At 44.6% G+C, this 13,425-nt stretch overlaps 1 protein-coding gene across 1 annotated transcript; it reads left to right on the plus strand.

Moving 5' to 3' along the window:
• The first annotated feature begins 540 nt into the window (after nucleotides 1–540).
• FABP7 (fatty acid binding protein 7) lies at nucleotides 541–6,910 on the plus strand. Its single transcript, XM_030554242.1, has 4 exons — nucleotides 541–768; nucleotides 1,774–1,946; nucleotides 2,579–2,680; nucleotides 6,562–6,910. Exons 1-4 carry the CDS (start codon nucleotides 696–698, stop codon nucleotides 6,610–6,612), a joined length of 399 nt encoding a protein of 132 aa, XP_030410102.1. The 5' UTR covers nucleotides 541–695; the 3' UTR covers nucleotides 6,613–6,910.
• The last annotated feature ends 6,515 nt before the right edge of the window (nucleotides 6,911–13,425 follow it).

Consider the following 13,425-nt stretch of genomic DNA (forward strand, 5'->3'; position numbering starts at 1 on the left):
ATGTCTACTGAGGCATCTTGGTTAAGCAGGTTTGGCACACATAATTCTGGCGGTACATGAGTGTGGTCCCTCCCTTTTGTGGAGCCTCTTTGCTGAATCCCTGCCTGTGACACTTCCCTTTATGCCTTGTCATTTGGATGTGTAAGACAAAAACCCGAGTTTTCTTTGCAAGAGGATAAAACTTCAGTTTCCTTAGTGTCTTTTTAAATTGTTTGGAGTGCAACGGAAGAGAAGCTGAATCTCTTATTGTGCATCTTTTGAGGCTGAAATTGCTCTTGCCAAGTTTTCAAGTAGGACTTGAATGACGCCCTCTCTCCCACTCCGCTCCTCCAGCAGCAGCAGGGTCCTCCCCCGTCCCCCTCCTAGGCAGGAGAGGGCTTCAGGGTAAAGGTGGGCGGCACAAGACTGGCTCTGCTGACCCAGTGGCCTGATCCAATCACAGGGAGGACTGAAACCCTTCAGCCCCCTCCTCGCCTTTACTTCAAAGGAAGAGGGAGAGGGCGGGGGGAGGAGGCGAGGGTTGCAATTTAGGTCCTTTCTTCTTTGCCCGCCTCTTCTCCGAGTCCCCATAAGAAGGGGGCTGAGCTGCAGTTGATGTGCCGGAGATTCTCTTAGGTGTAAAATCCCAACACGACTGGACACAATCTCCCACCTGCCAGCTTCATTCCAACTGTCTAACCCTTCCTGCGGCCACAATGGTTGAAGCATTCTGTGCTACCTGGAAGTTGATTGACAGCCAGAATTTTGATGAATACATGAAGGCACTGGGTAGGTAAAAGGAGCTACTGCTAATCACCCATCGGGCTGCTGAAATTGTTCCTGAACTTTTGATGATGTTTTCCAGCCAGGGGCGGCGCCAGGCCCCAGCACGCCAAGTGGGTGCTTGGGGCGGCATGCCGCGGGAGGCGCTCTGCCGTCGCCGGGAGGGCTGCAGGCGGCTCCGGTGGACCTCCAGCTGGCGTACCTGCGGAGGGTCCGCTGGTCCCGCGGCTCCGGTGACCGGCAGAGCTCCCCCCGCGGCGTGCCGCCGTGCTTGGGGCGGCGAAATGGCTAGAGGCGCCCCTGTTTCCAGCACAGATAGGCTGGAGAGTGATCGTGGGATTGGGGATTTTGCATTGCATTAAAGCATCTGAGTGATTTCTGAGTAGAACCAAGAAAGGAATCGTTGTCTAGCTGAGCTGAATGTTGCTGCAGAGAATGTGAGTGTGGAAGTGCCGTGGCTTTGCCTGCTCTGTTATTTCCATCAGTGTTTCATTCTTTATCAAAGTTAATGTGATATAGATATAATTTGCACGGTGGGTTGTAAGGGGGGGGAGAGGGTGGGGAAACAGAGTGGTAATGCATTGAGCTTGTTTTTAAAACTTTATTTTAGGAAAAGACAATGAGATCAACTGAATCAACAAACGTTGCTTGCAAATAAACAGGTCCCTCTCATTATACTGGAATGATAAAGATTGCCATCTAAATAAGCAAAAAGTAACTGTCACTAATTCAGTGACAAGAGGCTGATGTACTACACTGTTGACCTAAGGGGTCATTGTTGCAATATATTGTGTTTCTTAAGTGGGTACCTGAGGACTCAGAGGTATATACAGCGAGCTAGAGTGTAGGAAAGTGGATAGATGAGGTATGGATGACTGGGCAGAGAAGTGTGAAGTGTAGTGTGATAGTGTAAGGAGCAGAACAGGATAGTAGGTTTCACCTCATTGTTTGGCAAACGGGATGTAAAAGAAATCAGGGTCTGATGGATTTTTTTTTCATTTGGTGGGTTAGGAGTGGGCTTTGCTACACGGCAGGTAGGGAACGTCACTAAGCCCACAGTGATAATCAGCAATGAAGAGGACAAAGTAGTGATCAGGACCCAGAGCACTTTCAAGAACACTGAAATCAGCTTCAAGCTTGGAGAAGAGTTTGAGGAAACTACCCCAGATGATAGAAACTGCAAAGTAAGTGAACACCCTCTCAGAGTGCAGCATTTGAAAAGTCTTATCTTTGGGAGGGGGAGGGACTAGGGAGAATGATTCAACTTCTTTGCTACAGTTAGTTTAGTTTTGTAGCACAGAAAGGGAGTATAAGGAAAGACAAGACCGCATCTTACTCATTTAGAGACACAAAGTCATGTCTGGATGTTATGACATATGTTTTGGCCTTCCAGTATGAAGGAATTCTGCTAGATGCCCCATCCATATTTTTGTACTAGTTGCTTTAATCCAAAAATCAGTTTAGGAGACATCATTCTCAACTGAAATGAGGAAGTACATCCTCCTTGAACTTTGGGGGCTTAAAAAAGTTGCTACACCAGAGCAAATGTGAAATTATCATTTAAATGTCACTGGGACACACAAAGCAGGATTTATTTAATCCTTTTTGTACATGAATCAAATGGACTTTTCATTTTAAACAAGGAGGGTTCATGGGTTTGGATTTAAAATGCCTAAAACTAGTTTATTATGCCAGGTTTGAGTAAGTTTGTTGAAGAGAAACTAGTAGAGGCTATTGAATACATTCCCTAGAAATCTGAATAGTATCTGCTACTGTTTTAAATTAATCCTTCTCTTTGTATATTTTGATATCACAGTCAGTTGTGACTCTGGATGGAGACAAACTAGTTCATGTACAGAAATGGGATGGCAAAGAGACAAATTTTGTTAGAGAAATTAAGGATGGCAAAATGGTAATGGTAAGTAAAATGATCACTGAGCTCACATGTATCAGATTAACTATTTGTTTAGATCTATCGAGAACATGTTATTTTTATTTAAAATCTAGAGCTAGTTATCTGTAAAGCTGGTTGAGAATTTTTAAAAGTTCACATATATATTACTGCTTTGAATCTGTTTATAGACAATGGAAAATTTTCAGCATTTTTCAACCAGCTCTAGTTAATGGTCTTCAGAGAGTATCAATGACATTTTAAACACCTGAGGGGAGGGGAGTTAAATACAGCATTGTACTAATCCCAAAAGAAACAAAATACACTTCTGGAACTGCAAAAATATGAACTATTTGATTAAATGTGCATTAATCCATTTTAGACAGGTGGTACTTTAGATCACTGAAATAAAATTGTCTTATACTTCCATGTGCAACTAGTTACTTAGAATAAGTATTTCTCTGGGGTAATATATCTTGAGGATTTTTGCATTTAATAATGAATGGAGTATTCCTGCTTAGATTATTTTTCAAAACGATGACCAGGAGAAGAGGTTCATGTAAAGAGTAATCTTTTAGGCTTTTAACCCACCTACCTCCAGTGATGCTTTGGGAACAGGATTATAATGTTGTGGCAGTCAGGGCCGTCCTTACCCATACACAAACTATGCAGCTGCATAGGGCACAGGAAATTTGGGGCACCAAATTGCCCCAGATTTCTTGGTGCCCTATGCAGCTGCGTGCTGCTCCAATGGCCAGCCCGATCCAGCCAGGAAAGCTGCCATCCCACCCCATGCCCACTCCAACTCTTTCCCATAGCCCCCGTCCCTGCTCCACCCCCAGCTGCGCCCCCATTCCACCCCTTCCTCTGAGCTACGGGATAGGAGACTGCAGCAGGGGTCGGGTGTGCCCTGCAGTCACCGGGCGGCAGGAAGGTTACAGACGGCCCTGGTGGCAGTGATACTAAAGCTATGGCTGAAAAGTGCACACATTCTAAACCCTTATAACACTAGGAGGAAGGGCATTTAGAAATGTAGCCTCCGGGCTGAAATTTCTCATGTTTGTTCTTGCCACGAAAAAGAAGTGTGCTCAGCTACTTTACTTTCTGTTACCTGGCCATTGGAGAATCAGTCTTTAACTCTTGTTTTTGTTCAGATACTCTCTCTCTCTCTTTTCGTGCGTGGAGAATTCCAAATAGTTTAAACTTAAAAGTGCAGACACAATATGTAGTTGGTCAATGAGAAATGTGTGTTCTTTTGTTTGTTTGTTATAAAGCAAGTAACGATGGTATTTGCCCACTGCAGCAAACTATCTTATAGAAATCTGAACAGGAATTTGGGACGCAAAATTGCAGATATGCAAACAGCTATCCCTTCGGCCAATGGGAGTGGGCAGCAAGAAGGGCCACGTTTAATATCTAAGGCATTCCTTTTCAACAATATAACGAAACCAGCTCAAGGCCCCACCCAGTAACTTGGGAAAATTTCACTGTACCCGATTGGCACCTCCAAGAGGCAATATATTGGGAGTTCCATACATTAGAATTACCAGCCATATTCAGTGGTTACATATACAATCAGTTGACATGGTACATTTATTTGAACACTTGATTCCCTTTACATATACCCTCTACGTATAATAAGTATTGCATATGAAGATTTGAAACATATACATACTGCATTGCACATTCTGATATGCGATCAGTAGGGATTTTGTCTGTTTGTTTTTGTTTTAATTAAATTGTTAATATAGGTTCAATGTTATGGCTGAGAGTTTAAATGCACAAAAGTTAGGAAATTCTGTTTTGGTTCCCAGACATCCTTTATTTTGGTCCCCTTTCTGATCTAGTGTATCATGAGTTACTCTCTGTTGAAAACAACAATAAGAAAGGTATGGTTGCTAACCACAACTCTGATTTTTTTTCACTCAATATTAAGGGTGTATGATCATGTTTTGTTTACTTTTATATGATTTACATCCACTAGAACAGTGGCTCTCAAACCTTTTTTTACTGGCGACCGTTTTCACAAATATCAGAGGGGTAGCCATGTTAGTCTGGATCTGTAAAAGCAGCAAAGAATCCTGTGGCACCTTATAGACTAACAAACGTTTTGGAGCATGAGCTTTCGTGGGTGAATACCCACTTCCTCAGATGCATGTAGTGGAAATTTCCAAGGGCAGGTGTACATATATGCAAGCAAGCTAGAGATAATGAGGTTAGTTCAATCAGGGAGGATGAGGCCCTGTTCTAGCAGCTGAGGTGTGAAAACCAAGGGAGGAGAAACTGGTTTTCTAGTTGGCAAGCCGCTCACAGTCTTTGTTTAATCCTGAGCTGATGTTGTCAAATTTGCAGATGAACTGAAGCTCAGCAGTTTCTCTTTGAAGTCTGGTCCTGAAGTTTTTTTGCTGCACCACCATCAACCCCAGTCTGGACCAATCTACACGGGAGGTCCACTTCTTAGACACCACGGTGCAAATAAGTGATGGTCACATTAACACCACCCTATACCGAAAACCTACCGACCGCTATGCCTACCTTCATGCCTCCAGCTTCCATCCCGGGCACATCATACGATCCATTGTCTACAGCTAAGCACTGAGGTACAACCGCATCTGCTCGAACCCCTCAGACAGACACCAACACCTACAAAATCTCCACCAAGCATTCTCAAAACTACAATACCCGCATGAGGAAATAAGGAAACAGATCAACAGAGCCAGACGTGTACCCAGAAGCCTCCTACTGCAAGACAAACCCAAACCCAACAGCACTTCACTGGCCATCACATACAGTCCCCAGCTAAAACCCCTCCAACGCATCATCAGGGATCTACAACCCATCCTTGACAATGATCCCACACTTTCACAGGCCTTGGGTGGCAGGCCAGTCCTCGCCCACAGACAACCTGCCAACCTGAAACATATTCTCACCAGCAACTGCACACCGCACCAAAGTAACTCCAGCTCAGGAACCAATCCATGCAACAAACCTCGATGCCAACTCTGTCCACATATCTACACCAGCGACACCATCACAGGACCTAACCAGATCAGCCACACCATCACCGGTTCATCCACCTGCACGTCCACCAATGTAATATACGCCATCATATGCCAGCAATGCCCCTCTGCTGTGTACATCGGCCAAACTGGACAGTCTTTACGGAAAAGGATAAATGGACACAAATCAGATATTAGGAATGGCAATATACAAAAACCTGTAGGAGAACACTTCAACCTCCCTGGCCACACTATAGCAGACCTTAAGGTAGCCATCCAGCAGCAAAAAAACTTCAGGACCAGACTTCAAAGAGAAACTGCTGAGCTTCAGTTCATCTGCAAATTTGACAACATCAGCTCAGGATTAAACAAAGACTGTGAATGACTTGCCAACTAGAAAACCAGTTTCTCCTCCCTTGGTTTTCACACCTCAGCTGCTAGAACAGGGCCTCATCCTCCCTGATTGAACTAACCTCGTTATCTCTAGCTTGCTTGCATATATATACACCTGCCCTTGGAAATTTCCACTACATGCATCTGAGGAAGTGGGTATTCACCCACGAAAGCTCATGCTGCAAAACGTCTGTTAGTCTATAAGGTGCCACAGGATTCTTTGCCGCTTTCACAAAGCAAGCCTCTGAGTGCAACCCCACCCCCCTATAATTTAAAAACACTTTTTTGTATATTTAACACTATTATAAACGCTGGAGGCAAAGCAGGGTTTGAAGTGGAGGTTGACAGCTTGCGACCCCCCCTCATGTAATAACCTCGCAACCCCTGGAGGGGTCCCATCCCCCAGTTTAAGAACCCTTGCACTAGAACCACCTCTTTAGATTGAGCAATATGTAGAAAATGGTTATGAAACATGGTATGGTGTTTTAACTTCTCTATTTCTTTTCCAACTTGCAGACTCTCACCTTTGGTGATGTGGTTGCTGTTCGCCACTATGAGAAAGCATAGAACCTACCTGTCCCCTGTCCAGGTGTTACTCCTGCTGGATGCATTTAACTGCTATCCAAAACTGAATGTAGCTAAGTGACATGAACATTACTGGCATGAAAGGTCAATGAAGAGCTTGTGGGTTGTTGGTTTTATTTTTACTTTATACCATCATATTGGCAAACTCTTGGTCTGTAAAATGCAACAGGTAGAACTTTGCATTAAATCTCTGAAACACTTGTCTTTGTTTTTTACAGTAAATGGAACATATTTGACATGTTATGGAATGCAGTTCAAACTTAAAATTAAAATGTTTTTAAACCCATGCTGGTTTTGCATTTAATGGACTAGTGTTTCAGTGCTTTGGGGGAGGTGCTATGAAAAACAATTCCTGAATGGGGTTAATACTGCAAGGAGGGGTGATGGCAAGATGCTACAGTAGGCTAGGCTATCTGGGGTGACTTTGGTCAAACAGGAAACCAGGTGTGACTTCATTCCAATTTAGTGGCTTCTCTTTGCTTGAGAAACTCAGGAGCAGCATCTTTGTAGTACTGTAGTGGGGGCAGAGAGGTGAGAGGAAACATGGGTACTATCTCCCTGGCTCAAACCACTGACAGTTCCCTTCCTCTCTGATAATAATAATCTTTACTTACAGCCTGATCCAAAACTCACTGACGTCAAGGAGAACACTTCCACTGACTTCAGTGGGCTTTGAATCAATCCTTTACTATTTTGTGTTTGTGTTTTAATGTGGCTAATGGAGGAAGTGGATGAGAGTTCTATGATCTTCAATGCAGAGGGAAATAAATCAGAGCCAAAAGGCAAAAATGCTCCATAGGTTGGGGTGGGAGGGCAGTAGGAATGTAGCAGGCCCTGATCAACCTCAGGGTTATAGCTTGCCTTTCCTAGGAATCCTCAGATGCCACAGGGTTAGGAAGCCTTGCTCCTTGAGGGGTGCTCCATGATGTGAACCTCCTCCTGGAGTCCCTTCTTGTACGTTTTATCACATGATAGTGCATTATGGACCTTAATTTGTGTGGAGGGGCAGTAATCTCTTCTAAGAGCAGTATTGTATTTTACAGAAATCAAAATTGTATTAATTAAACATCTTAAAAGCAGAATTGGTGTGAACTGGCTCTACACCCCAGTTTTCTGAGCCAAATAAAACCAAAAAGAGTTACATGGCATCATATATGTAGCTAGGAGGAAAAGATGTAAAGAGAATCCCCCTTCTATTAGGGCGTTGCATCCAGAGGCCATATTTGCTTTTGGTTGATTAAGACCTTTTTTTAACAGTCACACAGTCGTGACATTTAACCAGTGGGCCACATTGAGGATGCTGCAAAGGCGTATGGCCAGAGAGGTGCTTCAGGAAGGGAATTGCACCTGAGCTCCCAGACCAGATGCTGGACCATGGTATTCCTTAGATCTGCTAGCTGGTGTGATGGAAGTAGTTCTGGTTTCTCCCCACCATAGGTGGCTCTCTTTCATATGGACACTGAGGGAGGACTAGTGCTTGGTCTCAGAGACTGCAACTATGGCTGGTCCTTCTGTGCAGGGAGCACAAGAGCACCTCATTTGATAAGGGTCTTCACACGAGTTGGCCCTAAAAAAGACATGAATACAAGGTCTTGTTTTCTAATATCTTAACTTTTACAGGGAGGTGCTCTCTGAAGGGACTGTTAACACAGTATTACTATTAACATTGTAAATCTAGGTGCAGAGGAGAAAGCCCCCTTAATTCTGAACCATCATGAATCACTTTAAAAACTGGGGGCCTGACCTACAGAGGTGCAGAGCTCCTACATCTGCGATGGACTTCAGTTAGAGTTTTGAATGTCCCTTAAGAACGTCAGCCTCAGCATTCTTTTCATAAGCATAATTCACTAGCACCATGTTCTAACAAAGTAATCTTTTAGGCCAACAGGAATGAAAAAATAGTATTCGTTTTTGTGGCTTGTGGAACTGGATTCTGATTTGCTTCCGCCTCTGTTGTCCATGTGTGCAGCTATAAAGAGCCTCTTTTCTGCACTACAGAGTTTGCATTGGTTGATTTAAACCTCAGTTTCAGTGTAATAATGCAGATTATGTTTGTCATCAATCAGTATGGCTCCCATCACAGCTGTCTTCTTATGTATGCAAACCACATGATCTCCTTTCCCACCCATCCCTTTCTCAGAGAATTGGGAGCAGATGCTTTTGCTTCATCTCCATGGAAAGAAGTCATGATTCTCTACTAGTGGCATTAATATCCATGACAACTGATTTATAGTGTCACAAAGTAAAAGAATAAAGTCTTTATTACTGGTGCAGAAAGGAATGAGGTGATGGATAGAAAAGGCTCTGGAGCACACATAAGGCCTGAATGGTAAATATTTAACAAGGGGACTCACCATCCCTTCTGTTGGTTACTCTCCTTATATGCATTACAAACACCTTTAAACAAAGGCAACTCCCCCTCCTCCCTTCACTTCATGCCTTGTATGCATATGTTTTACATGTAACAGCTACCCAATACAACTTTACTGATGGAGGCGTTCGCCATCTCAAAGGCAAACAAATACTATGAATGGCAAAGGAAACTAGGGCTAGGAGAAGTGACATTTGTGAAATGCTTGTGGGGTTATCGGGAGTGGGGAAGGGAAAGGAGAAAAGTCAGACTTGAGGGACTTGCAACTGTGGATGGATGTAAATATTTCATGATATAGTTAAGGAAACCATAGTAATGCAAATCACTGAAAAATACACAGAAAGAATAATACATTCATTGGATGGAGAATAACTGAACGTTTAGAGAACCGAGACAGAGAGGGCCTAGAGGTGGAAAGCCTAAGTCTCCTGATTTTCTGTTATTACAATATCACTGGGTTAGCTAACCTTGGAACTTCACATTCTCCCTTGTGGAAAACAATTTTCACCTCTCTATAAATGGCATCACAGCCCTCCTGTAGTATGAACAGATAGGCATTTGTATTCACTTACTCCTTATCTTATGTCATGAATACACATCTCAACTCTCACATCTTATTAGATTTTAGCTTAATTTTAGTATTTCTATAATTACTGGTGTTTTATTCATTCTGGAATGTAAGATGCTTAAGACTATCCTTTCCAAGGCATATTAAGATTTAGAATTAAAACTGCTATACTACATTACCAAAAGATTAGTCATTTGGCCATAACTCTGCTTTGGGAAATGGAGCAATGCAAAACTGGGTCCCAATTCTGCAGACATTTAGGCCCTGATCCTGCAAGTTCATACATGCAAGCTCATACATCATTATGAGTTGTATTAACAGGAGTCAGGTATCAGAGGGGTAGCCATGTTAGTCTGGATCTGTAAAAAGTGACAAAGAGTCCTGTGGCACTTTATAGACTAACAGACATATTGGAGCATAAGCTTTTGTGGGTGAATACGCATGCGTCTGACGAAGTGGGTATTCACCCACAAAAGCTTATGCTCCAATATGTTTGTTAGGGTACATCTACACTACCCGCTGGATTGGCGGGTAGTGATCGATCTATTGGGGATTGATTTATCGCGTGTAGTGTAGACATGATAAATCAGTCCCCGATCGCTCTCCTGTCAACTGCTGAACTCCAGCTTGGCGAGAGGCAGAAGCAAAGTTGACGGGGGAGCCGCAGCGGACCGTGAGGACGCGAACTAAGTAATTTTAATTTGATCTAAGATACGTTTACTTCAGCTGCGCTATTCTTGTAGCTGAAGTTGAGTATCTTAGATCGATCCCCCCCCGCCAGTGTAGACCAGGCTTAGTTTATAAGGTGCCACAGGACTCTTTGTCGCTATCAACAGGAGTGTTGAAAGTATGACACAGGAGGTAACTACCCTGCTCTACTCAGCACTGGTGAGGCCTCAGCTGGAGAACTGTGTCCAGTTCAGAGTGCCACACTTTCAAAAGGATGTGGGCAAACTGGAGAGTCCAGATGATAGCAACAAAATTGAGAAAAGGTTTAGAAAATCTGACCTTTGAGGAAAAGTGCAAAAAACTGTGCATGTTTAGTCTTGAGGAAGCTGGGGGGGGGAACCTGATAAGTCTTCAAATATGTTGAGGGCTTTAAAAAGAGGACTGTGATCATTTGTTCTCCATGACCACTGAAGGTAGGAAAAGAAGTAACGGACTTAATCTACAGTGAGAGATTTAGGTTAGATATTAGAAAAAGCTTTCTAATTGTCGTAGTTAAACTCTGGAATAGACCTCCAAGGAAAGTTGCAAAATCACTATTGTAACCCAGGGTTCCTTCAACCCAAAGTGTCAGGAAATAAATCAGGGGAGACACAGCCGTCTGACCAGTATATGGCTGGCACAAACAGGACAACACAAAAGTGCTTTCACTTAAAGCTAAACTTTACTTAGTCTCAAGCACTTACACACATCCGCAACAGGTTAGTAAAACACTCCCAACCCTCGATAATTACCAAAGCTGAGTGTGGCTCTCAAATGGCACAGCAGCAGCCCATCTGCAGTGGGGACACAGGATGCATCCAGAGGGAGAGTCCCTGAAGAGCCCCTTCTGAGAAGTCCCACTACCTCAAACTTTTCCCCCTTATTTATACATTAGTAATACAATGACATATCCCTTAAAGAAAACTTGCTAAGCAAGCAGTTTTTAAAGGTCAAGCAAGAGGTTTCCTTATGATCATCAATTAACAAGATATGTTTTTTTTTCAGTATCCATGCCTTGGGACCCTGACAGACACATTCCTCAGGGTGCATTATAGACAAGCTTCCTGTTTTCTAAAATACATATAGCAGCAATTTCAACATTCTTAGCAGGAAGGACGCAGGGTCAGGCTGCCCTGTTTGTGGCACCCTAAACCCCCTCCCCTCCTGCCTGAGTTATGCTAAGGCTGCTGCATACTCATACATCGGTCTGCTGACTTGACTACTTTTAGCAATAAGCCAAATTGCTTTCAGGCACTTTACTGGTTTGCCAAAATCTCCCCGTACAGCCATCACTGGAGGTTATTTAAGAACAGGTTGGACAAACACCTGTCATGAAAGGTCTAGGTTTATTTGGTCCTGCCTCAGCACAGGAGGCTGGACTTGGTTACTCAGGCTCCCTTCTAGTCCTGCATTTGTGATTCTATGAGGTGTAGAGTGACACCTGTGCAGGATTTGAGGCCCTCTATGCACACATGGAACTTTGCTCATGGGACCAGTCCCATGGAGCAAATAGAGCAAAGTTACACATATGCCTAAGTGTTTGCAGAATTGAGCCCTTTGTTTGTAGCTGGAACCTAGACTGTAAGGCCCAAATTCTGTCTATTACACTGCTAATAATATTACTTGCTGTTGCATAGCACTTTTCACCCGCAGATCTCAAGCCACTTTACAAAGGAACGTATCATTAGCCCTATTTCACAGATGGAGAAACTGAGGCACTGAGTCAAAATGACTTGCCTAAGGCCTCCAGGTGAGAGGCAGACTCAGGAACAAGAACACAGCTCTCCTGACTTGCAATGCAGTGCGACCATGTGCCTCTTTCTAAGGCACCTGTAATCTTATTCTGTACCTCACATATATTTAATCCATTCTGCACTGTATCTCCAGCAGGTTTCCCTACATGTCAAAGGTTTCTGGATGTATCCCAGTGCAGAATACGCCCTAATAATAGAAGCCTGTGATAATGAGCTCTGTTAATAATTGTCCTAGACAGGTCCATCTCATGGTATGCTTTAATGTACACTAGCTAATGGAGAGCACTGCACTCCTACACTGACCTCTGTGCAGAGGGCTGGATGATCTCATTGGGCTCTTCCATCTGTAAAGGTATGATTGTCTCTAACACATGGACTTTGGCTCTCCTGCCAATTGTCCTAGGGGAGATAAAACACCCCAGTTACAACAGGTGACTTTCCTTATTGGCAGTCTTGGCTTTGAGTGAAAGGGGCTCCATTGCTCTTTGGACAACAATTCCTTCCTCTAAGGCAGGGATCGGTAACTTTTGGCCCATGGCCCACCAGAGTAAGCACCCTGGTGGGCCGGGATGGTTTGTTTACTTGCTGTGTCCGCAGCTTCGGCCGATCGCGGCTCCCACTGGCTGTGGTTCGCTGCTCCAGGCCAATGAGGGCAGCAGGAAGCGGTGGCCAGCACAATCCTTGGCTGCGCTGCTTCCCACAGCCCCTATGGGCATGGCACGGTGAACAGCGGCCAGTGGGAGTTGCAATTGGCCGAACCTGCAGACGCAGCAAGTAAACAAACTGGCCTGGCCTGCCAGGGTGCTTATGCTGGTGGGCTGCGTGCCAAAAGTTGCCGATCCCTGCTAAGAGTATGTCTACATGTCACACCAAGCCGAGGTCTGTGGGACCTGTGCTTGTGGATTTGGGGTTTCCAAGTCCATCCTTGAGCATCCGTGAGCTGCACTGTAAACATGGGTTTACAACTCCTGGACCTGGTTCCCATAGCCATGCTAATGCATCCATACTGCTGTATGCAGAGCTTCTGACTCAGGTCTGTGTCCACACTGCAGAACTGAAGGCCTTAGACCCTGTCACCACAGGATTCAAGCTCTGTCCCCACCCGGCATGGTCCTAGGACCCAGGCCCTGAGGGCTTGCTGACTTGCACTCATTTGTGTGCGAAGGCAAGGGGGCTTGGCTCCGACCTGCATCAGAGGCTGGGTGCAATGTAGAGTGTAGACGCCCCCAGGGGCTAACCGCTATGGTGGCGCAGGAGCAGCCTCCACGTCCGATCTCCGGGTCTAAAGCACTCAGGGCAGCAGCGTTGAGCCCAAGGCGGAGCTGCTCTGCAGGACAGGAAGTGCCACGTGACTTATCCCAGCGCACCTTCCTCCCCCTCCCGAGGCCGATCAC

This window comes from Gopherus evgoodei, chromosome 3, assembly GCF_007399415.2.
Source record: "Gopherus evgoodei ecotype Sinaloan lineage chromosome 3, rGopEvg1_v1.p, whole genome shotgun sequence".
Classification (NCBI taxonomy): Eukaryota; Metazoa; Chordata; order Testudines; family Testudinidae; genus Gopherus; species Gopherus evgoodei.

Coding starts and splice junctions, on each gene's coding strand:
- FABP7 (XM_030554242.1), top strand. CDS start 696: ATGGTTGAAGCATTCTGTGCTACCTGGAAGTTGATTGACAGCCAGAAT. Junction 769..1,773: donor TGAATACATGAAGGCACTGG/GTAGGTAAAAGG, acceptor TTGGTGGGTTAG/GAGTGGGCTTTGCTACACGG. Junction 1,947..2,578: donor CAGATGATAGAAACTGCAAA/GTAAGTGAACAC, acceptor TTGATATCACAG/TCAGTTGTGACTCTGGATGG.